General features: G+C 58.0%; 9 protein-coding genes across 9 annotated transcripts; 3 read left to right on the top strand and 6 right to left on the bottom strand.

The window, feature by feature from the left end:
• Positions 1–136: 136 nt before the first annotated feature.
• Positions 137–5,121, top strand: FA10DRAFT_42288 (RNB-domain-containing protein). The gene is made up of 4 exons (XM_025525472.1): positions 137–265; positions 386–481; positions 561–709; positions 796–5,121. Exons 2-4 carry the CDS (start codon positions 391–393, stop codon positions 4,957–4,959), a joined length of 4,404 nt encoding a protein of 1,467 aa, XP_025381350.1. The 5' UTR covers positions 137–265; positions 386–390; the 3' UTR covers positions 4,960–5,121.
• Positions 5,122–5,275: 154 nt separating this feature from the next.
• FA10DRAFT_264722 (hypothetical protein) lies at positions 5,276–6,632 on the bottom strand. The gene is made up of 2 exons (XM_025520765.1): positions 6,161–6,632; positions 5,276–6,098 (listed from the first exon to the last, which is right to left on the bottom strand). Exons 1-2 carry the CDS (start codon positions 6,599–6,601, stop codon positions 5,283–5,285), a joined length of 1,257 nt encoding a protein of 418 aa, XP_025381349.1. The 5' UTR covers positions 6,602–6,632; the 3' UTR covers positions 5,276–5,282.
• Positions 6,633–6,764: 132 nt separating this feature from the next.
• Positions 6,765–8,519, top strand: FA10DRAFT_299461 (hypothetical protein). The gene is made up of 2 exons (XM_025524728.1): positions 6,765–7,021; positions 7,091–8,519. The coding sequence occupies exons 1-2, from the start codon at positions 6,810–6,812 to the stop codon at positions 8,184–8,186; spliced, it is 1,308 nt and encodes a 435-aa protein (XP_025381348.1). The 5' UTR covers positions 6,765–6,809; the 3' UTR covers positions 8,187–8,519.
• FA10DRAFT_283753 (hypothetical protein) lies at positions 8,231–9,835 on the bottom strand (the record flags this gene model as incomplete). Its single annotated transcript, XM_025523869.1, has 3 exons — positions 8,231–8,833; positions 8,900–9,766; positions 9,830–9,835. The coding sequence occupies 3 exons, from the start codon at positions 9,833–9,835 to the stop codon at positions 8,231–8,233; spliced, it is 1,476 nt and encodes a 491-aa protein (XP_025381347.1).
• A 144-nt stretch (positions 9,836–9,979) lies between these two features.
• FA10DRAFT_283752 (ARM repeat-containing protein) lies at positions 9,980–13,381 on the bottom strand (the record flags this gene model as incomplete). Its single annotated transcript, XM_025523868.1, has 5 exons — positions 9,980–10,276; positions 10,346–11,435; positions 11,501–12,971; positions 13,060–13,154; positions 13,236–13,381. 5 exons carry the CDS (start codon positions 13,379–13,381, stop codon positions 9,980–9,982), a joined length of 3,099 nt encoding a protein of 1,032 aa, XP_025381346.1.
• A 204-nt stretch (positions 13,382–13,585) lies between these two features.
• Positions 13,586–15,557, bottom strand: FA10DRAFT_42157 (hypothetical protein). Its single transcript, XM_025525471.1, has one exon. It carries the CDS (start codon positions 15,176–15,178, stop codon positions 13,688–13,690), a length of 1,491 nt encoding a protein of 496 aa, XP_025381345.1. The 5' UTR covers positions 15,179–15,557; the 3' UTR covers positions 13,586–13,687.
• FA10DRAFT_264720 (hypothetical protein) lies at positions 15,456–17,635 on the bottom strand. The gene is made up of 8 exons (XM_025520764.1): positions 17,287–17,635; positions 16,815–17,208; positions 16,600–16,747; positions 16,466–16,543; positions 16,330–16,409; positions 16,161–16,268; positions 15,941–16,099; positions 15,456–15,873 (listed from the first exon to the last, which is right to left on the bottom strand). Exons 1-8 carry the CDS (start codon positions 17,585–17,587, stop codon positions 15,504–15,506), a joined length of 1,638 nt encoding a protein of 545 aa, XP_025381344.1. The 5' UTR covers positions 17,588–17,635; the 3' UTR covers positions 15,456–15,503.
• Positions 17,636–17,701: 66 nt separating this feature from the next.
• Positions 17,702–20,656, top strand: FA10DRAFT_237979 (Arginase/deacetylase). The gene is made up of 5 exons (XM_025519129.1): positions 17,702–18,602; positions 18,670–18,982; positions 19,050–19,443; positions 19,504–20,488; positions 20,551–20,656. Exons 1-5 carry the CDS (start codon positions 17,738–17,740, stop codon positions 20,634–20,636), a joined length of 2,643 nt encoding a protein of 880 aa, XP_025381343.1. The 5' UTR covers positions 17,702–17,737; the 3' UTR covers positions 20,637–20,656.
• Positions 20,628–22,924, bottom strand: FA10DRAFT_237975 (putative MFS monosaccharide transporter). The gene is made up of 6 exons (XM_025519128.1): positions 22,519–22,924; positions 22,180–22,447; positions 21,247–22,099; positions 21,142–21,187; positions 20,977–21,074; positions 20,628–20,914 (listed from the first exon to the last, which is right to left on the bottom strand). The coding sequence occupies exons 1-6, from the start codon at positions 22,823–22,825 to the stop codon at positions 20,714–20,716; spliced, it is 1,773 nt and encodes a 590-aa protein (XP_025381342.1). The 5' UTR covers positions 22,826–22,924; the 3' UTR covers positions 20,628–20,713.
• Between the last annotated feature and the right edge of the window lie 661 nt (positions 22,925–23,585).

Here is a 23,585-nt window from a genome sequence, read left to right as displayed (position 1 = left end):
GACTCGACTCGACTTGACTTGGAGCCCGCGTTCTCAGATTGCCACCCAGACAGGCGAACCAGAAAGCAATCTCGGCCGCGCTGAACTTCTGAGCAGCAACAGCCTCTTCTCGCCCGACCGCTCGCTTTCTCGGCCTCTTTATTCCCCATCATCGTCGCACTTGTACCCGTCCCATACTTTTCCCTCAGCAGCAGCAGCAGCAGCAAGGCGAGCTCTTGATTAAAGGCAGCTAGCTCTTCTCTTGGTGTCATAATTTATTCGTGAGGTGAGTCGTCCTGAGCCAGAATATTCGTGCCCTCTGCTCTGGCTCACACTACTTCCTTCTTCTTCCTTTACACGCACCCCCTATTCTCTTCCTTTTCCTCACTTCTTCTTCCTCACGCAGCGACCATGGCCGATCCCTCTTCCAAAAGGACAAATGACTCGGGGAACCGCACCCGGACTTCTGCTAGGGGCGGAGGAGGTTCCAACAATGGGCGAGGTCCGTTTTGTACTCTTTCCCTGCTCCTTTTTTCCTCTGTGGACTCAGCTGACCCATCTTGCGGCTGTCGTCATTACAGGTGGTACGTCTTCGTCAAGAGGCTCCCGTGGAAACAACAGTGGGCGCGGTGCCGGTGGTGGTCGAGCAGGGACGACCAGACGGGACGCAGACGCCGACAAGGCACCGGACCCTTCGACTGCGATGAACAATCTCCAACACCTCATTCAGGTGAGTTCCTCGCATTGAAACATGTCGAACCCTGATGAGGGCAAGCAGCAGTAGAGGAGAGGCAGTAGCTGAGACTGTTCTTCTAGGACATCAAAAACAACCCGGGACAGTCGACCGCCGAGGGCGAGTCTGAGCTGGCGAACCTCAGCAACCGGCTCGCCGCGCAGGAGGAGCAGCTCCAGGCGCAGCTTCAGCAGCAGCTCAACATCACTTCGCCCTCGAGTCGTATGGGACACGGCGGTCAGGCCAGCTTCAGTGCGAGGCCGGGCAATCTTCCCAGCCTGGGTGAAGACGTCGAGCATGGAGCGCAGAACGCAACAGGCCGCGGTGACGGCGGTGGTGGCGCCGCCCGACAAGGTGGGCCTCGGTTCGCCGGCAACGCCGCCTTTCAAAGTGCAATCGCCCGCCACTCTGCCAACAACAACCAACAGGCTGGTCACCAGCGTCAGCCCTCTCTCCAGGATCGGTTCGCCGAGATGGGCTACGGCAGCGCGGCCGCTGATGGCGAAGAGACCATGACCGAAGACGGCGCGAGCAGCGTGGCAGACTTTATGGGCAGTCGCCAGTTTGATCCCACGCGCAACTTCCTGAACAGACAGAGCCAGAACACGAGCGCATTTGACAGCCATCGGAGGACAGAGAGCGACCTCTCGGCATTTGCCGGCGCCCATCGAATGGGAGGCCACGCTCCTTCGGCCAGCCTAGGCGGCGGCGGCAACGTCTATGCCGAGAACCTTGCATTGCAACAGCAGATTGAGATGCTGCAGCTGCAACAGCAGCAGCTCCTCCAGCAAAGCCTCAACCTTGGTTCGCCTGGTCTTCCGCAGCCCGGACGAGGTGGCGGCAGGATGGGCGCGCATCGACGGATACAGAGCCATGCGCCCCAGTCTGGTCCTATGGGCTCCTTCTCCACCAGTGGCATGGGCTCGATGGGCATGGGAAGCTTCGGCGGCGGTGGTCTGGGTCAACAAGGTCAGCAGCAAGGTCAACAGCAGCAAGCTTCGCAGCAGGTCGGATCCAACTTGCCTCGAGGCCACGGCAGGAGGCATTCGGTCAATGTCGTCAACAAGAATGCCGCCGCTGCGCAGGCTTCTGCGCCGGGCAATGGCGAAGAGGGATCGCTGATGCAGCCCAATGTTGACTTCACCTTCCCGCCGTCCACGCCCCAGCAGCAGCAGCTCCTTCAGCAGTCGGCACACTCGCCCTCTGCCGGCCGTGCCCTGGGCCACTTTAGCACGCCCTCGGTCCAGCTCTCGTCCCTCTCGCCAGAGTATCTCATGGCCGGTGGTGGTCTTGTCAACCTCTCCTCGCTCTCCATGGGCAATATCTCTGAGCTGGCTGATGGCTTTGGTGGTGGCGGTGCAGGCATGGGTCCAGGTGGGCGACACGGCCGGACTGGCAGTCAGAATTGGCGCATCAATGGCAACCCTGGCCAGCAGCAGCCCGTCGTGACGGACCTGGCCCAGGCCCAAGCCCAGTTGGCCTCTCTCAACCAATTCCGTAGTGCTCAAGCCGGTGCAGCGCCTGGACACGGCAAGACGCCCTCCTTTGGCGGAGGCTTCAACCCAGCCATGATGTCTGGCTTCCCTGGCGGCATTCCCGGTATGCCTCCGCAGCCACAGGGTGGTCCCGCTCAGCGCAAGGCCCTCTTCGGCTCTTACCTTCCCCAAGCCAGCCTTCCGCCGCTGCTGGCCGCCGGCAAGATTGTCGTGGGCATGCTCCGCGTCAACAAGCGCAACAGATCCGACGCCTACGTCACCACCGAGGTCCTCCAGTCTGACATTTTCATCAGCGGCTCCAAGGACCGCAACCGTGCTCTTGACGGCGACGTTGTGGCTGTCGAGCTCCTTGACCCCACCGAGGTGTGGAGCGTCAAGAAGGAAAAGGAGGACAAGAAGAAGCGCAAGGAGGAGCAGGGCGCTCACGTCTCGCGCAAGCCAGACAAGGCAAAGGACGATCTCGAGGTCGAGGGCTCCCAGCTCAAGCTCGTTGAGGACGAAGAGGAGCATGACGACGGCGCGCCGCCGGCACTGGCCGGCCACGTTGTTGCCATCATTGAGAGGGCACCCTCGAAGCTCTTCAGCGGCACCATTGGCCTCCTGCGCCCGTCGTCGGCCGCTACAAAAGAGAAGCAGCAGGCGGAGCGAGCTGCGAGAGAAGGAGGCGACGGCACCCAGGGCCAGATGGATTCTCCCCAGTCTCGACCCAAGATCATTTGGTTCCGTCCTTCGGACAAGCGCTGCCCGCTCGTTGCCATTCCTGCCGACCAGGCGCCCGCCGACTTTTGGGACGACCAGGAGGCGTACAAGAACCGGCTGTTTGTCTGTTCCATCAAGCGCTGGCCACTCACCAGTCTGCACCCGTTCGGCACCCTCATCGAGGAGCTCGGCGTCGTGGGCAACCGAGCAGCACTGTCGAATGCCATCATCAAGGAGTGCCTCAGCATCGAAGAGACGTGGGGCGAGAATGCGCTCAAGTGCCTGCCTGCTCTGCCTTGGTCGATCCCCGAGCGCGAGTACGAGGTGCGAAGAGACTTCCGAGCAAACCGCGTCTTTACCATCGACCCCGCCACAGCAAAGGATCTCGACGATGCCCTCAGCATCGCACGCTTGGAAGGTGGCTTGTATGAGATTGGTGTCCATATCGCCGACGTCTCGCACTTTGTCAAGATTGGCAGTGCGTTGGACCGCGAGGCGCGCAAGCGAGGCACGTCGACGTACATGGTCGAAAAGGTCATTCCCATGCTTCCCCCTCAGCTGTGCGAGGAGCTCTGCTCGCTGGTGCCTCACGTCGAGCGGCTGGCCTACTCGGCTGTTTTCACCATGAACAAGGACGGCCGCGTGATCGGAACCTGGCTCGGTCGGACAATTATCAAGTCATGCGCACAGCTAGCCTACGAAGATGCACAGGCAGTCATTGAAGGTGGCCATCTGCCAAAGAACAAGCTTGCCGAGTCGCCATTTCCCGCCTCTGAGCTCGAGGAGGATATTTTGACGCTGCAGGATCTGGCACAGAAGATGCGGACGAGGCGGTTCGAGAATGGTGCTCTCCGCATCGACAACGTCAAGCTCTCGTTCAAGCTCGACGACAACCTCATGCCCACCGATGCCTTCGTGCACGAGTCTCGCGAGGCCAACAAGCTCATCGAGGAATTCATGCTTCTGGCCAACATGACAGTCGCCCAGCAGATTGCCGCGGGACTGCCGGACCTGGCCCTTCTCCGCCGCCACGAGAAGCCATTGGAGCGTCGGCTGGATGGCTTTGTCAACCGGGCCAAAAAGATGGGCTACGAGGTGGACACATCATCGAGCGGTGCGTTGTTCAAGAGCCTGAACAAGATCGAGGATCCGGGGGCAAAGGAGGTGCTCGAGTCACTGGTGACGAATGCCATGCTGCGTGCAAAGTACTTTTGCACGGGCATGGTCGACATTGCCAAATATGCTCACTATGCCCTCAATGTGCCACTCTACACGCACTTTACCTCGCCCATTCGTCGGTATGCCGATCTGATGGTGCATCGCCAGCTCGACTACGTCCTCGCAGACTCGGACAAGTTCCCCGTCGACCGCGAGGGCATGGCCAAGATTGCGCAGCAGTGCAACGTCAAGAGAGATGCCGCCAAGCTCGCTCAGGAGCAGAGCGATCACCTGTACCTCTGCCTGCTCATCCACGATCTGACTGTACGATATGGTCCCGTCGTTCGCTCGGCCACTGTCATTGGCGTGCTCGACGCCGCCTTCGACGTCCTCGTCCCCGAGTTCGGTGTCGAGAAGCGGGTCCACGTGGACCAGATTCCCGTCTCGCGCTCGACGTATACCGAGGCAAGCAACACGCTGACGCTCTACTGGACCAAGGGTGTCGAGACGATCCGGTGGCTTGCTGAGACGAGCGACGATGCGCATCTGCAAGCCATTCAGGGTCTCGCCGATCACCACGCCGGCATGGAGATGGCGTCGCAGAGCCACACGGCCGAGGCAGCTCTCTTTGACGACGAGGACGATGATGAGTTGGCCGAAGCCAAGCGCAAAGTCTATTCGGGCGAAGATGCGGCAGGAAGCCAGCAGAGGACAAAGAGCTTCCGAAAGACGGAGATTGAGTCGGAAGGCGCCAAGGTCACTGCGGACGGACATCGCATCCAAGAGATCCGCGAGCTCCAGAAGCTGCCTGTCGTCATCACGGCCGATATGGAAAAGGCGCCGCCGATCATCAAGGTCTTTGCGCAGAACCCTTTTGCATTCGAGACGGAGTGATCTCGCCCTTTCTCCTTGCATTAAAACCTTCGCCTGCCTTTGTCTCTCCTCTGCTCTTCTCCCCCTCTTGTAAATATCCTCCTTCGGTCTTTCCCCTTCAACACTTCCCAAAAAGACGGAACAAACGGCCAAAAGCACGACTTCAATTCAGCCTACCCTCATGTTGATCATCCTTCGTCAACCCTTCTTCGCCTCATTTCGCTTCGCCTCAATTCACCAAAACGCCCCCTGTGGTTGACCAAAGAAATCCAAAAAACATTCTTCGCACTTCGGCTTGGCATGTCGCGACAGACTGATCTTGATTGACACTATTGAAGGCTAAGTTACAATGCGCTGATGCTTGATATAGGCGGTCTGCTGCTGTTGAAAGCCTCCTCTTCGTCGGCCTCATCGATATGAATTGAGCTTGTCTCAACTTCAGCTGATCGCCCTCGCTCTCTTTTCTTTTTTCTCTTTGACTCGGGCTGCATGCCGTTTTCGAGCTTTGCTCTCCTACCGGGCAGACCTTTGTCGACTGCCATGTCCCAGTCCCTCGTCTCGATCCAGCCCAGCAAGATGTCGACCACATGGTTGACCGCCAGCACCTTTTTACCGCCCAGCTGCGCCTCGTTGAGCGGCAGCCGGGCCGACGATATCCCCAGGGCATTGGCCTTGTTCAGGCAGATGTTCTTGTACCTATTCCGGTCCACGAGGCCGCCAATGATGTAGCTCTTGTCCTCGGCCAGCTCCGTGATGGTGTGGGGTGCATCGGCAGAGAGGTAGACAAAGTCGGACTCGCGGCCCTTGACGAGCGACTCGAGGCCGCCCGTGTCCTGGATCGTGATGCGCTGCCAGCGGTTCCAGGCGCCTTTGTCCTGGATCTCCTTCATGTGGCCGACGCGTGACTGTCGCAGTGACAGCGGGGGAGCCAGCTCGCTTCCTTGTCCGTTCGAGGTTGATGAAGACGAGGAAGCAAGGGCGCGATGATGCACAAAGTAGGAAGGATGGGGCGACTGGAGCTCGGCTGCCGTCGTTGTGCTGTACTCGAAGCAGTCCTTCTCTTCGCCTCGCCCGACAAAGGTGACGTTGGAAATCGGCGTGGACGACGATCGGTTCGATGAGTAGACATAGGTTAGTTGAAGAGCCATCGAGGCACACTCCTGTACCGCCTCGTCAGCTCTTGAAGCACAGAAGTACCTTTGAGAGAAGATAACAAACGCACCCGCTCAGACATGACTTCATCGAATCCCAAGTCCACGACGATGCCCGCCCCAAAAGGCTTCTCCTCCCTGTCCTTGTCTGCCTCGCTTCCTCCTCCTCCACCTTTCCCTTTCGATGTCACTGGTCCAGATGGGCCATCCTTCCCGGGCTCCAAAGCCGCAGTAGCGTGCTCCTGGGCCTTCTTCGCCTTTTTTCTTTCGCGGGCCTCTCTCCGCTTCTCCCGCTTCGTCTCGTCGTGCTTTTGCTTCTTCAACATCCGCTTCTGCGCATTCTTGGACAGACCTTCTTGCGCACCGGTGGCCGCCGGTGCTTCCTGGTGCTGTTTTTCACTCTCGTCCGCTGGCTCACTGGCGGGCCTCTCCGTTACCGTTGCGCTCCCATGTTCGGCCGCTGCTTCAAGTGCAGGCTCTGTGCTTTCCTCCTTGCGATCATGGACCTCCATAGCCGTGGAGCCAGAGGAACCAGAACATTCGTCCCAAAAAAAGCGCAAAAAAATGTCCAGGAAAAAAAAAGATGTGAAGGATGGGCGCTATCGGGAATCGGACTAAGAAATGTCGAGAGGCGCAGGCTCCGTCGGGGTAAGGAAAGCTCTCTTGTCCGCCGAGGCATCGGTCGTTTTGGGGACGTTGCTCTGTGCCTTGAGAGCCACGATGGCAGGGACGACCGGGGTATCCCCGCTGAGGCGAGCCTCGTCCTCTGTGTCGTCCTCTGGAGCAGGGCCCTCATCCTCGCGCGCCGGCGGGATGCGCGCTTCTGATTCTTCGAGGTCTCCATCGGCATCGGAGGACAGCGACGACCGAGGAGGGGTACTGCCCACGCACCTCCGCTGGCCTACTTTTGCCTCTTCCCAATTCGTACCCTCGTAAGTCTGACTTTGATCTCTCTGCGTGGGCTACGACGTCGCTGATACGTAATGAGGTGGACCCCTCAGCCGACAGAGCAGGAGATCCAGGGCGCACCAGACGCCTTCCGTCGCGATGCAGCTCAATTTGCCTGTTCGTGGGATGAAGAAGAGGCCCTGGGAAGACGAAGAGGGAGACATCCCTACAACGCCGATGAATTCAAAGGGCAAGTCGAAGAGCCCTTCGCGGAAACGAAGGTCGACCTCGAAGGGGAGTAAGGTGGAGGAAGCGATTGAATTGAGTAGCTCCGAGGACGACGCCGAGAAGCGACCAAGGACGGAGGAACGAGACAAGGCACGGACTGGCGTGAGGAGACGAAAGCGACGTCTCTTCTTTGATGAAGAGGAAGAAGAGGATGAGGAGATCATGGTGGAGGAGGAGGAAGGAAACCAAGTGGTCGATGTCGCTCTGGCGGGCTCGAATTCGACAGGAAGACCTGGCTTGACAGTTCCAAAGCCATTGTCAGCGCCATCGGGAATCTCAACTTTCACACCACTCATTCGGCCTCCGCAGCGATCGAACCAGAGGCTAGGGAAGGAAAAAGGGTTCCAAGCTAATGGATCTCTGCCAGGGCAGAGCAAGGAGGGGACAGAGCCAAAGAACACTGCGGTGCTTGGAAAGAAAAAAGGGCAGGATTTAGAAGGGCAGAGAGGGGACAATACATCACAAATGGACAAGGCAGCAGAAGAGAAGGTGTCAAAGACCGGACGCAATGGCGAGGCCGAGAGTGAAGACCCTTCACCATTCGATGAGAGGTGGCCCGCGAGCGACAACGGCATTTCGAAGGAGAAGGCAGCAATTCCCGAGGGCTCGCATCACGAGCGAGACGAAAGTGGAGCTACGCAAGAGCTTGAGGTCGGTGGCGTACAGGAAGCGATCTCTGGCGGCCTATCCTCCTCGGACTCGGCGGTACAGGGAAACAAAGGGACTGCAGTATCTCCAGCCACGAGCGATAGCGAGATGGAGGCAGACCAGGCAATAGGCCATTCCTTTGAAGCGCAGCTCGAGAGCCGAATCGAAGAGAGACTCCGCTCGGCGATCGACCAGTTGCGTGCAGAGACCCAAAGCATCATCGAAGGGTTGAAGAGAGAGCTGCAAGCCGTCAAGCACAAACTCTCAATGTAATATTTGCCCCCATTATTGTACTGTACATTAATGAAACTGTAGCTTCATGGTTCATCCTCTTCCTTCTTTACATGGTCGTTGTCCCGTCCTGGCTGCGCCGCCTCCTGCTGATGCGGTTTGTCCTCTTCCTCCTCTTCCAACTTCGTCGTTGGAGCGCCATCTCCACCTTCTGCCAAGCGTGCCAGCTCGTCTTCCCAGTCCTTTTCCTCCCTTTCCTCTCTCGACATTCTTCCTTCCTCCCACGCCTCGACGCCCACGTCACCCCTCCTCAGAGCAAGGACTTTACCGAGCTCGAGCTTGGCCTTCTTGCCCCACTCCCCTCCCGTAGAGGGGCGGAACTGACAGTAGAGATCGTAGGCGTGGGCATGCAACACGTCGGGCCCATGTGAGGGGGCTTGCTCCTGCTCTTCCTCCTTCTTTGGCTCGGTCGTCGCTGGCTTGTCCTCCTCAGGCGGGTGCCCATGGCCATCACCATGTTCCTCTTTCTTGACCTGCGTGACCTTCTTGTCCTCAACCTCATCGAAGTCTTCGTCATGGGACTCAGCTGTGCCAGGGAGAGGATCGACAAACGAGTCGGCCAGGAGCGACAGGGACCCGATGACCATGGGCAGCGTCTGCGCCATCGACTTCTTCAGGTAGTTGAACGCCTTGTTCGGATGTAGGGGTTAGCGATGGAAACAGCGCTTTGCAAGCTGCGACTGATTCATACTCACCCTCTCGGGTCCAACGACTTCGCCCCTCGAGATGCCACGCCACTGCCCCTGTCCGCTGTTCATCCTCATGACGGGGATCCTCAGGCCCATCAACTCAAAGTGCGGCTGGCTCGCCGTCGCCGTGGTACGATCCCGGTGGCTCTCGTCATAGACGCCAATCGAGATCCCCCTGCTTGTGCTCGTCGTGTCGACATAGACGTGGGCCAAGCTGAGCGCCTCTGCGCGCTGGAACCCGAGCCGCTCCAAAACAATCGTCGTCCAGGCCGTCATGACTGGCGCGCGATTCACAAAGGCGTATCGGCCCCGGAGCACCTCGGCATCGAGCACCTCGTTGAACACGTACTCTTCCTCCTCGCCCTGGTTTCTTCTCGAGGAGGCATGGTGCGCTGTTGGGTCATAGTTTCCATAGTCGCGCGAGAGGGCCACATCGTCCATCTGTTGTCTCCGGCGCTTCGTTGCCGCACTCGGCTCCGGCGCCTTTCTCTTGCCCATCAGGCCGGCCGACCGCACGCCCAGCGCGACGAGTACACGGTTGCGGTCCGACTCGGAGCTGATGCCGGCACGCTCGAGGAGCGCCTCGCTGAGGTACTCGAGCTGTGCCTCGGTGTTGAGCTTGGCCCGGACGAGCTTGCCCGCGATCGGGATGGCGTCCTTGACCGACAGGGCATTGGACCCCAGTGCAGGATTCGCGAGCTTCTTGAGAAGCTCAGGGATCGATATGGGCTTCGTCGACGCTTCCGACGAAGGGGTGCGCGTGGGCGGCGGTGTAGCAGCAGCTGCTGCTGTTGGTGGAGCCTTACCTTGGAGACGGGCACGCGCGAGGAGCTCAGCAGCTCTCTCTGCATGGGAAGGCGCGTCTTCGCTCGTCTGAAATCCACCTCGCTGCGATGAGCCTCCCCGTCCCCTCCCACTCGCTCCCCCCCTTTTCACAGACATCGTCCAGCCGTGGAGAGATGGTTGGAAGGTAATATAATCGAGATGAATGGATGGGAAGAAATAGCTTTGACATGGAGAACTAAATTACCAAGCGCTGCAGAGCGGATCAATGTGGAGGGAAGGAGGGGGGGATAAAGTGCGTGGTCATTCAAACCGGGTGAGCAAGGACAACGCCCGATCCGAGACGTCCCTCTCTGGATCGTCGATGAGGGTACGAAGCCTTGTGTCGAATCCAAATGACTTGAGCCGGACAATGGCCTCGCTGCACACGTCCAGCGACGGTAAAACAGCAGGCGCGTTGCCCGGAGCGGTAGGGTTGGGCGTTGCCGTGGCAACGGAGGGGGAGCTGGTCGGATTGGCAGACGACGCAGGCCGGGTGGGTTGCGTCAGATTCGATGCAACCCAAACACCTGCTACTCGAATCTCGACTTTTGGGTGGTTCTTCACCGGAAAAGTCAGTCAGTGGGATGAATCTTCGACAGCAGGAAAAAGCAGGAAAAAGCAACTCACTAAGAAAAAGACAGTGGCGTCCAAGAGATTAGGCCGAGCAAGCAACATGCGGCGATGCTCTTCTGTACCCGTGGCCAGGTTGACAAGAATGTATGCGACTTGTTCGAGAGCTGCGTCGCTGGGCCTGTGCCACACGACGTCTTCGATCAGTGAGAAGAGCTCATCTGCCCCACCCATACCCTGAATAGTCAGGTCGATGTCGACCGGGTTCGACGACGCCAGGTTGCGGACAATATTGAGCGCTTGCTCCTGAATTGCGAGTGTACCTGCTTCGACATCCCGGCACATGACCTTGAGCCGGTCCCAGTCAAATCCTTGTGTCACCGACCGCTTGGTCTCCGTATCGGCGCAGTAGAGGATATTCTTGATGGCCCAGAGCGCATTTAGCCGCAGGCCTGCATCCGGAGAGCTGCAGAGCGCGAGCAAGTCGTTGATTCCCCCGCTTTCGACAAGGAATTGCTTCATGGGACTGAATTTGACGACGAGGTTGCACAGCGACGCAGTTGCCTCACTCTTGATCTCGAATCCTTCCTCAACCGGCCCGGTTTTGATAATGTCGAGCAGCTTGCTCGCCACGCCGGCATCGACGAGCGAGGTACGCAAGATCGAGATGCTCCGTGAAAGGGCTCGCACCAGACGGCAAGCGGCTACGCGGACGCCCAAATGCGACGCCGTCAACGACGAAACAACAATGGGGAGCAGAGAAGGCGCCGTGTGGTCGACAATCTTGCGACGTATCTCATCGCGTTGGAAGCTGAGCGCAGCAAACGCTACCAGAGAAGCCTCGCGCAGCCGGATCAGCTGCTCGTCGACCAGAGCCGCCTTCTGCTGCGCTTCCAGTGGTGAATCGGGCGGCAGAGCCGTGGCTGCGTTCTTGCTCTTGTCCAGCAGCGCCGCCAGCTTTGCGATGCAGTCATACTGCTCACAAGCCAGCGCTTGTAGCTCGGAGTCGTCGGCCACGAGGCGTGCCAGTGCAAATGCTGCCGTCGCTTGTATCTCGCTGGGATAATCGAGCAGCTCGACAAGGACGGCGAGGACGCACTCGTTGGTTTTTGGGGTGAATGGGTGTACTTTTATGATATGCGCCAAACTGCAAAGTGGCTCCTGCGTCAGCAAACGACGCCTAAAGACACAATTGGTAGAAAAAACACCCACCAGCAAAAGGCAGCAAGACGGACCGAGGCAGATGGGTCTTTCCTGAGATTGAGAAGCATCGACGTCGGGATCAGGCCCGAAGGAGTCAGACAGTTGAAGAGCTTTGCGCTCGTCTCTGTGTTTTCCCTCGACAGATCCGTCAATGCCCACAGGGCGGCCTCCTGAGTCTTTGCATAGCCACATTCGGTTGCTTCGAGGAGCACATCCAGTGCGCCCCTATGCGCATCGACGAGGTTGGCAAAGGCCTGGTCGTCTCCCTCGTCCATCGCAACTCCCTGGGCGTGATTCTCAGAGCTCTTTCCGCGCTTCACGAAGCTAGCCTGCGTCGCTAGACCTGCTCCGTCTCGCCCGCGTTCTGCTTCGTCATTAGCAGCGAAGAATGCGTCCTCGTGGTGGAGAGCAGCACGGGCGGGAACTGTTGTGGCTGACCGCCCTGCCCAGAAAGGTGACTGATCAGCGGTGAATTCGAGCACTGCCCTCCGGCGCTGAGATAGGATGAGGACCGGCGTGTAGTCCTGAGTGGACGAGGAAAGGGCTTCTGCCGCATCGACATCGGTAGAAGCGATGCACAAGCCAGAAGAGAGGACCCCAGAGACCATCTCGGTGATGGCCAAGACCTTGACCTGGTTCGAATGAGCTGGTAGGCCAACAGCGGGCGACGATTCGGCTCCCCTGCTAGATCCAGGTCGGCTGTTCGAGGCTGTTGCGCCTGGTCTCCCCGGGCTGCCAGGCCTCGTCCCTGGCCGGCTTCCACCACGGCTCTTCGTCGTCCATGCTGGTGCTTTGAACGATGAAACAGGAAGCCGAGCAACGAACAGCGTGCCGAGCCAAAGGGGCAGGTTGTGCGACGCGAAGGCAGCAGCGATGGCTTTCCGGGCGAGCCAGACGAGTTCAGCGTGAGGCGAATTAAACGCTTGCTCTTCTTCGGATCTCCATTCGTGCTCCTTGTCCCTCGCAGCATCCCTTCGCAAATCTGACGAAGAGGCCGAGTTCATCTTCAGATCGCCATCCCCGTCCCCTCTCTGCTTCTTTGCCGCGCTCTTTGTCGCGGTATGCATGCCTTTTTGTGGGAATCCTGCGTCGGCAATATGCCACCCAATGACCTCCCTCGAGCTCTTTCCCAGCACTGAAGCGTGCAGCCCTGACGAACTACCATTCTGGTCCGCAAGGCTCTGCATGATTGCTTGATTGTATCGGTAGCCTACGCCTGGCAAGCGCTGCCAGCGGCTTCCCGGAGACACTTCATCGGCCAGTGCGACGACCAGAGAGCGCAGTGCGCGGAGATAAGATTCAATGAGCTTGAGATCGTCGGAAGACAGGCGGCTTTCCGAGCTGGTGGCCGTTTCTGCTGCTGTTTGCCCTTCGAGGGGGTCTGCCGTCGATGGAGCACTAGCGAGCTGAGAGAGGGCGTCTAGGATCGACTGCGTGGCATTGGCCCGACAGAGCGACAGGAGCGTCGGAGGAGGGGCATCTGCCGAAAGGGAAGAAGAGTAATGCGCAAGATGCTCGCGGTTAGACCTTCATCATTCCCGAGCAAAGCCGGCAATGGCAATTCTCACCATGGGCCAAAGAACCGATAATGGTCGCGGCCAGACTCTTGATTTCGGCCCCATCGCTTCTGTCCTCCAAGGGCGTCGACAAAATCCGCACGAGGCTGGACACGCAGAGAGGACGGTCAGCTAGTCAGCACATTGTGAGAGGCGACGTTGCTGCAGAGAGCGCAAGCAAGACTCACGCCGGCACTTTTCCCTGCGCCACGACCTCGGACTTCTTCGTACGGCTCCCGATTACGGAGTTGCGGAGCTGGCGCAGACGATCGACATTGACGGTCCTGGGTTCTAGTGAGGCATTGCCGGCTGACGAAGCCGTCATCATCGTCATGGTGCCCTCGCTGCTCGCCGAGGTAGCGAATTGGTGGAGGAGTGAAAGTGAGATCGCCCCAATTGCCCTATGCATTTTTCTGTCATTTCTAATTTTGTTCTCCACTGATCGCGCCTGGCCCTGGAATAGCTGTCCATAATTCGCTCATTGGTTCCGGGTCTTCGCTATGGACGGCCAGAGGTCAGGCTTTGCACAAGAAAATGGCACGAGACAATGGGCTGGTGATGTACCGGTAAATGAGTTATCGTTACAAATGAGTGATGATAGTACAGAGTTGTGAGATTTGTGACTGATGTATGTGCGTGATTAGTGGTGTCCGCGCCTTCCTCCCCCTCCCCCTCCCCCTCCTCCTCCTCCTCCTCCTCCACGGTGGCCTGATTGATGGCCACCGCGACTACTGCTATTCCATCTTTTGGGCGGTGGAGAGGCAGGCGAAATAGATGCACTCTGTGCGCCTGCATTAGCACCTCGGCTGCTTGGGCTCGTAGTGGGTGACGTCGGTGGTCCACCTCCTCGCCTCTCGTCTAGAATCGAGCTCGAGTTCTGGGCGCATGCGACAGCCAGCGCCCGCTCGCTCGCATTTGCCCGGGCTTCAGCCTCCTCCGCTCGCCTTTCCAATCCTTTCATCGCCGAGTCCATGGCGGCAATGAGTTCATGTGCATCTATCCAAGGGTCTTCGTCAGCACAAGGTACGACGCTATACCCTAGCATCTCGGGCCAAATCCTACCTTGCAGCTCCACTTGGACTTGGCTCTCGTCTCCCTTGGCTTGCTTCTTCCCAGCGAGGTCCGCAACGATGCGACCCAGCTCCTGATTCTCCTCTTCGAGGGCATGCAATCGTTGCAGGAGGCGAATCCCAAGGATCGGCGCAGCGTCTCGTCCCTCTTCCTTCTCGGCTATCTCGGCCTTTGCGTGATCTTTGACCTCTGCCTCTCTGTCTTCGGCCCTCTTCTCCTTTCCATTGTCGACGCCATCCTCTTCCGCCTGCGTCTTGCCCGGCCCTTCTACCACCTCCTTCATGACGGACCAGGCTTTGGCAGGTTGGAAGCCGATTGCTTCGATCCTGAGCATGAGGGCTTCCTCTCGAGCCTGATAAGCCCGCCGCCTGGCTCTTTCCTTGTCATCGTCGGCCTTCCCCTCTGCTAGAAGCTCGTTGGGCATCGGAGGCAATGGAGGCAGCCGAGACAGAAGAGGAACACTAGGCGCCGGCACGGCTGCTGCTGCCGCTGTTGCGTGGCTGACTGTGTGGTTGCCTGGTCGAGCAGGACCGGGCGGACGTGTATGATAAAGCTGCTGTGGTGCGGGCTGGTGCTGGGACTGAAACGGAGGAGGTGTCCAGCTATGGCTGGGCCTGGCAGGAAAGCCTGGGCGGGGCATGTACTGGCCAGCCCCCATGGGCATAGATGAATGCTGTTGCGGCTGTTGCTGCTGCTGCTGCTGCAGAGCATGGGCCAAGGCGATGTTCTGTGCTGCGAAGTGAGAGGTGCCGAGCATGGCGCCGGTATCTAGGCCATCTCCTGGCATCACGCCAGGCGACGACTGACGCTGATGAGCGTGAAAGTTGAGTGAAGAATGACCTGCTGGTCTGAATTCCGGAATCTGGAAGTGAGACATCCTCGGTCCCCCAGCCTGCTGCGGCTGAAACGAGGGTATTTGGCGGTGCGGTTGGTGATACTGCTGTTGCTGCTGTTGCTGCTGCTGCTGCTGCTGTCTCTGGGGATAATGGTTCTGCGCAGTCCCACCGCCCTCTGCAGCTGGGTGCTGAGCTCCGTCGTCGCCGCCGCGTGACTCCTCCATCCTCAAAGCCTCGTCTGACCCGGCGCCGACGACAAGAAAGTGAGCTCGGTCGGTCCCTCAACCACGATACTTCAATGAGTGCAGGCAGAGCATGGGAGCCTGTCACCAAGATGCTGCAAGACCCTGCTCGTCGCTTGTCTGAGACTCGGGGCGCGCGATGCGAGGATGGCGGAGGAGGAATTGGGGAGACAGGGACAGCGAGCGCAGCGCGCGCGGCCTTTTTTCTCCTTTCGAATCTCGCATTTTGACGTTTTCAACCTCCGCACATACAGTATGTCGTCTGCACAGACTCCGTTGCCACGGCTGAGGCGTGCTTTATGCTAGTCTACTGTACATTTTCGGACTGCTCAGACATGTCATCATCATCATCATCGGCTTCATGAGACTCTTGCCGCCCCTTGGAGCCAGTGTCTCGGAACCTGGCCTCGACCAGAGCGACTGCAGCAGCACACTTCTCCGCGGGCGCCGGGATGCCCTGGTTGGCGAGAAAGTGAAATCGCAGCTGGAGGACAGTGCGGATCTTCTCCCACTGCTCAGCCGTGTACCAGCCAGAGACATCGTCGGGCTTGTCCCTGAGCGCTTGTGGTCCGGTCGCATCGATGTAAGGCCGAGCAATCTCGTCTGTGATATCAATGAGCATGAAGCTGTTGAGCGTGGGAAAAGGAGTGACACCATCAAAGATGTGGCTGTCGGCGCTGAGATCCATCACGACTCCTTTCAGCATGGGTTCCAGAGACAATCGGGAAAGACAAAAGAACCTACCGGGCATCGGCATCGCCTTCCTCTGGCCCATCGGCTCTAGCTGCCCCATGTGGACTCCCGCCTTCGTCTTCTTCTACCTCTGCAGAAGCCCGCTTTCGTCCATGGCCCAACGGAGCAGCGTGCCTCTTGGTCTTTGCTTGAAAACCCATTCGCTGGTAGCTGAAATAGCACGCTCGTTGAGAGATCAAGCATGCCTGAATAGTTCTATGTCCTGACTCACAACCTGCTTTCTTTGTCCTTTCGCGGGTCATAGGCAAACTTGACCAGGCAGTCTCGCCAGCAGCCATTCGTAATAGCGTAGCAGCACTCGGCAATGTGTTGCTTATGGCTGATACGAATAGATGTTAGCTAAATCGTAAAGGTCTCAAGCCTGAAGATTTGCAACTGACTTGAATAGTATTCGCCTATCCGCTGGCGAGAATTGGTTAAGAAGGCCTGGCCTCGTCCACATGGGCCTCTCCTCAAAGCGCTGTGGATGCGAATGTGAACGAACTGTGCTGCGATCTTTGATCGAGCAGCCCTCACCTGCTTCAGAGCAGCCACTAATTGCTCATCGAGAGCGCGGCCCTTTCCCTTGTTGGCCGTCTTGGAGTCCATCGGTACCTGGCACGAGAAAGAGAGGTCAATGCTGGTCAGGAGAGGTGCTACAATGACCTCACCTTGCTGCGAGCCGATCTGCCGACCATACTGAACTGTGCTGGAAAGACATTGGCGTCTCGAAGACGATGCTCGAAGCGCATCGCCTGGGTTCCATCGCTCTGCACGGGTCCGTACCCAACCAGCTGCGAGCTCGGATTCTGACGAAAGCTGCCGTGTTCATAGCTGTCAGCCCAAACCCTCAAGATTCCATCTTTCTTGGTCTCCTGTCACCCACCCGTAGCTGAGAGGCGCGTCCCTGCGAGCAAATTGCGGCGGCGGCGTCATGTCAATGGGACGACTGGCGTCTGCACGTTCGCCTTCCAGGTCAAATGCCAGAAGCGCATTCGCATCCATTTTGCATACATCTTGAAGAAATTTGAGCGCCGTACTGCCCTGCTCTGGCCCAGCAGAAGACGAGTCAAGGCGTAGCCCTGGGTCATAGAGAAAGTCGGCCATCGTCTTGAATTTGGCGACGTGACGGACAACACCGGAGGCCGAGACGGTGTACTCTCGACAAACATCGTCCGCCCCCGACGACTTCTTCCTCTTCCACGTCCGTTTTTTGACTCGGAGTACGACATTGTGTGATGGCTGCACTTCGCCCTGTAGCGCATGTCGATAGGCTTCCTCTGCAAAGTGTGGAGATGGTCTCAGCCTGCTCGCCCTTCCTTCCTGCTGGCTCCAGCAAAGACAAGGAGTGGACTCACCGCTGCTGGCCGTCGAGCTCAGCCTGCATTCGAGGAGCGTCTTTTGAGTGTCCACAAGTCTGCCCAGATGCTTGAGCGCCGCGACCGGAGAGGCAAACTCCGGCGGCCCAGGCGCAAGCGTCTTGAGTGCATTGACGAGCGTGTCGTCCTCCTCATCAGCACGCGGCTTGAGCACGCCCGGATACTCGATGGCGAGGTACTGAGCACGAGGAAGAAGTGCCGAGGGCGCAAAGCGCTTCTTCTGACTCGCTTGTTCAGACTGCCCCGACTGCGTGGAGGGACCTGCCTCGTCAATGGCCATCGTGCTTGTGAAGCCAGGCCCAAGACGCCGTCGACGTTTACGAATGCACCGACCGAATCAAGACGCGTCGCACGGACTGGTTGTTTTTTTCTTGACATTCCTTTTTCTTTTTTTCCCTCTGCCTCCTCGAGAGTCTCTGTGGTGGGCGGCATGGCCTACTTTGCGCCTAGCGGTCGAGGGGAGGGCGGCAATGGTGGAGGGGGAGATCAGCCATCAGATCCGTCGTATCCGCTTCCGATCTCATCCTCGACTACGCAGCTTGGACCGCAGCAGAATGGCGTTGCAACGGCCATTCAGGGTGGAGCACCTGCCATTCCACCGTTGAACGGCTCATCTTCGGGGCTGGAGCTGATGGGGGGCGCGCAACGGACAATGAATTCGGACAATCTCTCCTCGACTTCTGAAGCGCAAGCCGGACCTTCACGCTCTCAACTCGACCTCTTCATGGCGATGGCCGCCACTTCATCCGCGCAGCCTCACCAGCAGCTTGTTGTGGAGAGCGACGGTCGCGCACAAATACAGCCCATGGACGAGGTACAAGATCCATGGGAAATTGCCAACCCACCACCGCTGGATCCCAGATCGGGACCATATGCAGCTTCGGACCACATGCCCACACAATTCCTGGAAAGACGGTCGCCTTCGCCCAGTAGGGGCAACCTCTTCTTTGCCAATGGCGACGGCATGAGCCTCGCCCTTTCCGTCTCGTCGCCCTCTTCCCGTTCCTCGAGCGTAGCGCCACCGGGAGAATACTCGCCTCAGAGTCGGCGCGGTGTCAAGACCGGCCTCGTGTACAGTCACCTGATGATGCTTCACACCGTGCCTGGCGTGACCTCGAGCGACGAAGGCGACTTTCACCCAGAGCAGCCCGACCGTATCAGTCGCATCTTTGACTACCTCAAGGATCACGGGTGTGTGGCTCACATGAAGCGTATCCAAATACGGGAAGTTAAGCGAGAAGAGATCCTGCTCGTCCACGATGCCGGCATGTGGGAAGGCGTTGAAAAGACGGCATGTAAGTGACGCTGTCACGCGGGCTTTTTGGCGTATCGCGATGAAGCTTACCCTGAGAACGCCCCAAGTCTTCACCACGGAGACGTTGGCCTTGGAGACAGAGACGCTGGAGCGCACTGCCTCGCTCTATATCAATGAGCACTCGGCCAAATGCGCACGGCTGAGCTGTGGAGGCGTCATTGAAATGTGCGAGGCCGTTGCCAGCGGAAGAGTGCGCAACGGATTTGCCGTCGTCAGACCTCCGGGTCACCATGCCGAGCCCGATCGATCAATGGGTTTCTGCCTCTACAACAACGTAGCCGTGGCAACGCGGTACCTGCAGCGACGGTACGGGGACTACGAGGGAAGAGAACGGGTGCAAAAGGTTCTCATTCTTGACTGGTGAGCTCTCGCTTTCTCTTTCCTCTTGACGGCTGGCCAGCATGCTTATACTGAACTTTCCACGAAGGGACGTACATCACGGCAATGGGACTCAACAGGCATTTTGGGACGATGAAAACGTCCTCTACATATCTCTGCATCGCTACGAGAACGGCGAGTTCTTCCCTGGTGGTATCGGTGGTGCAGATGATCAAGTGGGCGTCGGAGCCGGAGTGGGGCGAAATGTCAACATCCCTTGGCCGGATTCAGGCATGGGTGATGGCGACTATCTGGCGGCTTTCCAACGCGTTGTCATGCCGATCGCCCACGAGTTTGCACCCGACTTCGTCATCATCTCTGCTGGCTTTGATGCCGCTGAAGGAGACCATCTTGGTCAATGTAGGGTGACCCCCAATGGCTATGCTCAGATGACCCACGAGCTGGCCGCGCTTGCCAATGGGCGACTCGTCGTCGCGCTCGAGGTCAGTGTCTCGAAAACTATAGCAGGCAGTCTAGAAGCTGACTCTTTTCCCCAACGACAGGGCGGGTACAATCTGGAATCAATCGAGCGTTCGGCACTCAGCGTCACAAATGTCTTGCTAGGAGAAGCACCTCCACCCGTCCGCGAGGGGACTGTATGCAGCGTGCCGGCCAATCAGGCCATCCGTCAGGTGGAGCTGATTCAGGCAAAGCATTGGAAGAGTGTCCAGCCCACGTCGGCTCAAGATGGCTTTGGATCCGAGGAGGACTCTGGCGTGCCTCTGGTGCAGCTACCAGAGCTCATCAAGGCCCACCGGCTGCAGGCAATCGCAAGGAAGTACCAGCTGGGTACCCTGCCCGTCTTGACGCAAGAGGGCGCTGGCTTCTTTGACGGCTCGGTCTTGACCAGCATGGACCTTCTAGATAAAGATCCGGCGTACGAGACAGTTGTCGTCTTTGCCCACGACATGGGCAATTTGCGAGCCGAGATTCCGCTCTTTGAAATCTATGCCGACAGGGAGAGGGCCTACATGGTTGACGCCAGCTCCAAGATCATCGACTGGGCTATGGAACGGGGCCACGCCATCATTGACGTCAATGTCGATGCGCAACTCCCTACGACGATCAAGCCGCCTGTCCTGACGGGCGGCACGCGGCCAAGAATTGGCACGTTGGCCTCGGAACGGGCCAACGGGCGGCGCAACCAGGCGAGGGAGGCGCTCCTCTACGTCTGGGACAACTTTGTCGACATTCTCCGGCACGCCACGCCCGATGCAGACAAGCAGCCCCGCGTTGTGCTCATTGGTCATGGCACGGCGTGCGAGGCGGTGCTGCAGCTCATCGAGGAGCGCCACGTCGAGGCAGCCGTCCGGGCAGTGGTGCAGGTGCCGGCGCACAGCACCATCCCGGCCATTGCCAAGGGCAATCCAGAAAAGCGAAAGTGGTACTGGAACCGCTCAAAGGTTATCTTGCCGTACAGTCACGCTCTGTACAGTTTTGGAGAGCAAGAGCGCTTGGGGAAGAGGCTTGGAAAGACGGAGAGATCAAGTGAGTTGGCGAGATTTTGGGTAGGGGGGGGTAGTATGCCCGACTGACATTGAAACGAACAGAGGAAGTCAGAGCGGTCAAGGTCCTCTTGGAAGAGTTCGAGGCCATCTCATCCTTCATTGACGAGCAGCTCAGCAAGAAGCGGTGACAGCTGAAATTCATTGTGTTACATTGTGAGATTGTGGTATTGCGTAAGAACAAAGACAAGAAGCGATCCGTTGCCACTTAGGCCAGAGAAGGTAGCTTCTGGTCTTCGGCATCATCGTCGGCGGCTTTGCCGACGCGCTGCTGCGTGGTGCCGTCTGCGCTGTATGCTGAGCTGCGCTCGGCGAGACGAGCGGATGCTTCTGCCGCGAGACGATTGTTGATGCGTGTGCGTCGTTCCTCGTCGGCCGTGCCCGTGCGGTCGTTGAAGAGCGTGTCGAGCTGTAGTAGAGCGTCAGCATCGGCTGAGGCAGAGTGTGTTTAAGGAAAGTAGTTCTGCTCACCTGCTCCAATGTCTTTCCTTTCGTCTCGGGAACGATGAAGATGGCAAAGAGGGCCGAGACGAAGGCCCAGCAGGCGAAGAAAACAAATGCGCCGTACCCTTCAGAAATAAGGATTAGTCTTAAGATGACGATTTTGGCCTCGGTGAGAGAGACTACGACACTCACCTGTTGCATCAACAAGTGGCGGAACAATGAGGCCGATGATGAAGTTCTGCCAAGTGAGAAGATCAGGGATAGAACTGGAGCAAAGAATGGGTCTGAGAAACTTACAAAAAGCCAGTTGCTGACAGTGCTCCATGCAACGCCCTTTGCACGCAGGCTTGAAGGGAAGAGCTCCGACGGCATGGACCAGGGGATAGGACCCCAAGACAAGCCAAAGACGACCATGTAAATATTGAGAAAGGCGACGGCGGCCCTCGCTTCGGGCTTGTGTGCTGGCCAGTCGTTGCTGAAGACGGCGGTGAGGACGCCAACGATGATCATGCACACAGTCATGCCGACGGAGCCAAACGTGAGCAAGGGTTTGCGTCCGATCTTGTCGATAAAGAAGAAGGAGATAAAGACACCGGCAAGCTGGCAAAGGTTGGCCACGCCGGAAAGATTGAGGCGATCATCGTAGTTGAGTCCCAGCTGCTCAAAGAGAGTCGGTGCGTAGTAGATCAACGCGTTGATGCCAACGAGCTGCTGGAAGGCCATGAGGAGAATACCAATAACGGTCCTCTTCCAGCAGCCCGGACGAAGTGTGTCGACCCAGCCCCACAGCTCGAGGGCAACCTGATCCTTGAAGCTGCCCGACTGGTGCGTGGGGTGTCGCTCCCTCCGGATCTCATCGTGGAGCTCGGCCTCGCCGCGAATTTCAAGCCATTCGGCCTGAACGAGGGCGTCGTCGGGGTGCCGTCTGCGAATTTTTGCCAGTGTCATGAGCGATTCTTCGCTGCGACCTTGCATGGCGAGCCAACGCGGGCTCGGAGGCAGGATAAACGCGCCTACCATGAGGATGAAGCCAGGAACAATCTGCAGGAGGAATGGTAGTCTGTAGCACCACTCCGAATCGATGAAACGAGTCCCATAGGTCACGTAATATGCGAGGCAGATGCCACCAACAATTGCGAACTCCTCGAGTCTTTAATCAGCCAAGAGAAAAAAAAGGTCAGCCCCAGCCTCTTCTTTGCTCTGCCTGCGCGGTCTTGTTTGTCTACCCACCCAAGGAGAATGCCACGGATATGCGGTGGGGAGAGCTCGCTGATGTAGACAGGGCAGGTGTTGCTCAAGAAGCCGATACCGATGCCCCCAATCAATCGGCCGACAACGAGCATGTCGTAGGAGATGGAACCCGTCTGAATTGCACTGCCGATGATGAAAAAGACGACACCAGTCCGAATGGCGCCGCGGCGAGAGAACTTGTCGGCGACGAAACCGGCCAGCATTGCTCCGACGAGGGCGCCCAGCTCGATCATGGCAGTCAATATACCTTGAAAGTCCGCCGGATGTCAGTAGACGTACATCAGTCTGCCATAGCGGCCGCAAGATTCTCGCTCTCACCTTTGTGGAAGCCGGCCGAAACATCCTTGGTGCCGTCGATTTGGTGGAAACGCTCGAGGAATTTAGGCATGACCAGGATAACAGAGACCAAACCCTGGTCGATGCCGAACAGGAGACCTCCCATGGCAGCGAAGAGGCTGCAGCCAAATGCGTACCGGTCGTTCACGATGGCCTTGAGCGACGCTTTGCCGTAGCTCGCTCGCATGGCCTCTTCGTCATTGGCGAGGTGGGCCAGAGCCTTTTGGCGTGCATTTGCATCGGCAGCGCCCTCGACTGTAGGCACCTTGCTATCGTCGTGCTCAGACATTATCACCAGCAGAGAGCGAGAAGTGGAAGTGAGGGGGAAATGGGGGAGCGGAAGCAGCGAAGACCAGGAAAGAAGCGGTGATTTTAAGCCGTGGACCCACACACATACCATGACATTCTAGCTCCCCTGCCCTGCAGGCCCACCTTCAATTTTACCACCTAGCCAGGGCCTGGAAAATTTAAGAAAGTTTTCCTAGGAAAAAGAAGGCTCGCTACAGGCACCGTACCTACTTGGCCCAGACGCTCTCGTCTGGCGGTGGATAATATTTCAAGGGGTGCGATCCAGGCTAACAATTGTTGCGGAGAAATTCCTGCGACCGAAACAGATCAAATATCATGTACTCCTACTAATCCAAAGTCAGTCGGTCACTAGCGGTCGCTCTGATAGCGTAGCTAGCGTACTACGTAGTAAAAGGTGCGGGCTTGTGCTGCTTGACGTGCATGATAGACCACGCCTAACATCGATATTGTGGGGCAATGAGACCACAAAGCAGCTAGCTAGTGAGGTTGTGCAAGACGGCAGGCAATTCTCGACCCTTCTCTGCGCGCGGCATTGTCTCCGACTGGGATTGAATCAGTGGTTGACGGAAAGCGGCTTTTTTTATAAGAGTGGGGGTACCATGACGATGGTGACCGCTCTTCTGCTGTGGCAATTAGAGAGGTTGCTCTTCAGCTCGCGCAGTACCCCAGGATCGAGGGTGCTGTTTTTTCTGCCATCCGATGAGCTTCAATGAGACTAGGCGGAGAGGCTCGAGATGTCA

The sequence above is a fragment of the Acaromyces ingoldii genome (genome assembly GCF_003144295.1).
Source record: "Acaromyces ingoldii strain MCA 4198 unplaced genomic scaffold FA10scaffold_1, whole genome shotgun sequence".
In the NCBI taxonomy this organism is placed as follows: Eukaryota; Fungi; Basidiomycota; class Exobasidiomycetes; order Exobasidiales; family Cryptobasidiaceae; genus Acaromyces; species Acaromyces ingoldii.
The sequence above is the reverse complement of the archived record's forward strand: the minus strand, read 5'-3'. Positions and strand labels throughout refer to the sequence as shown.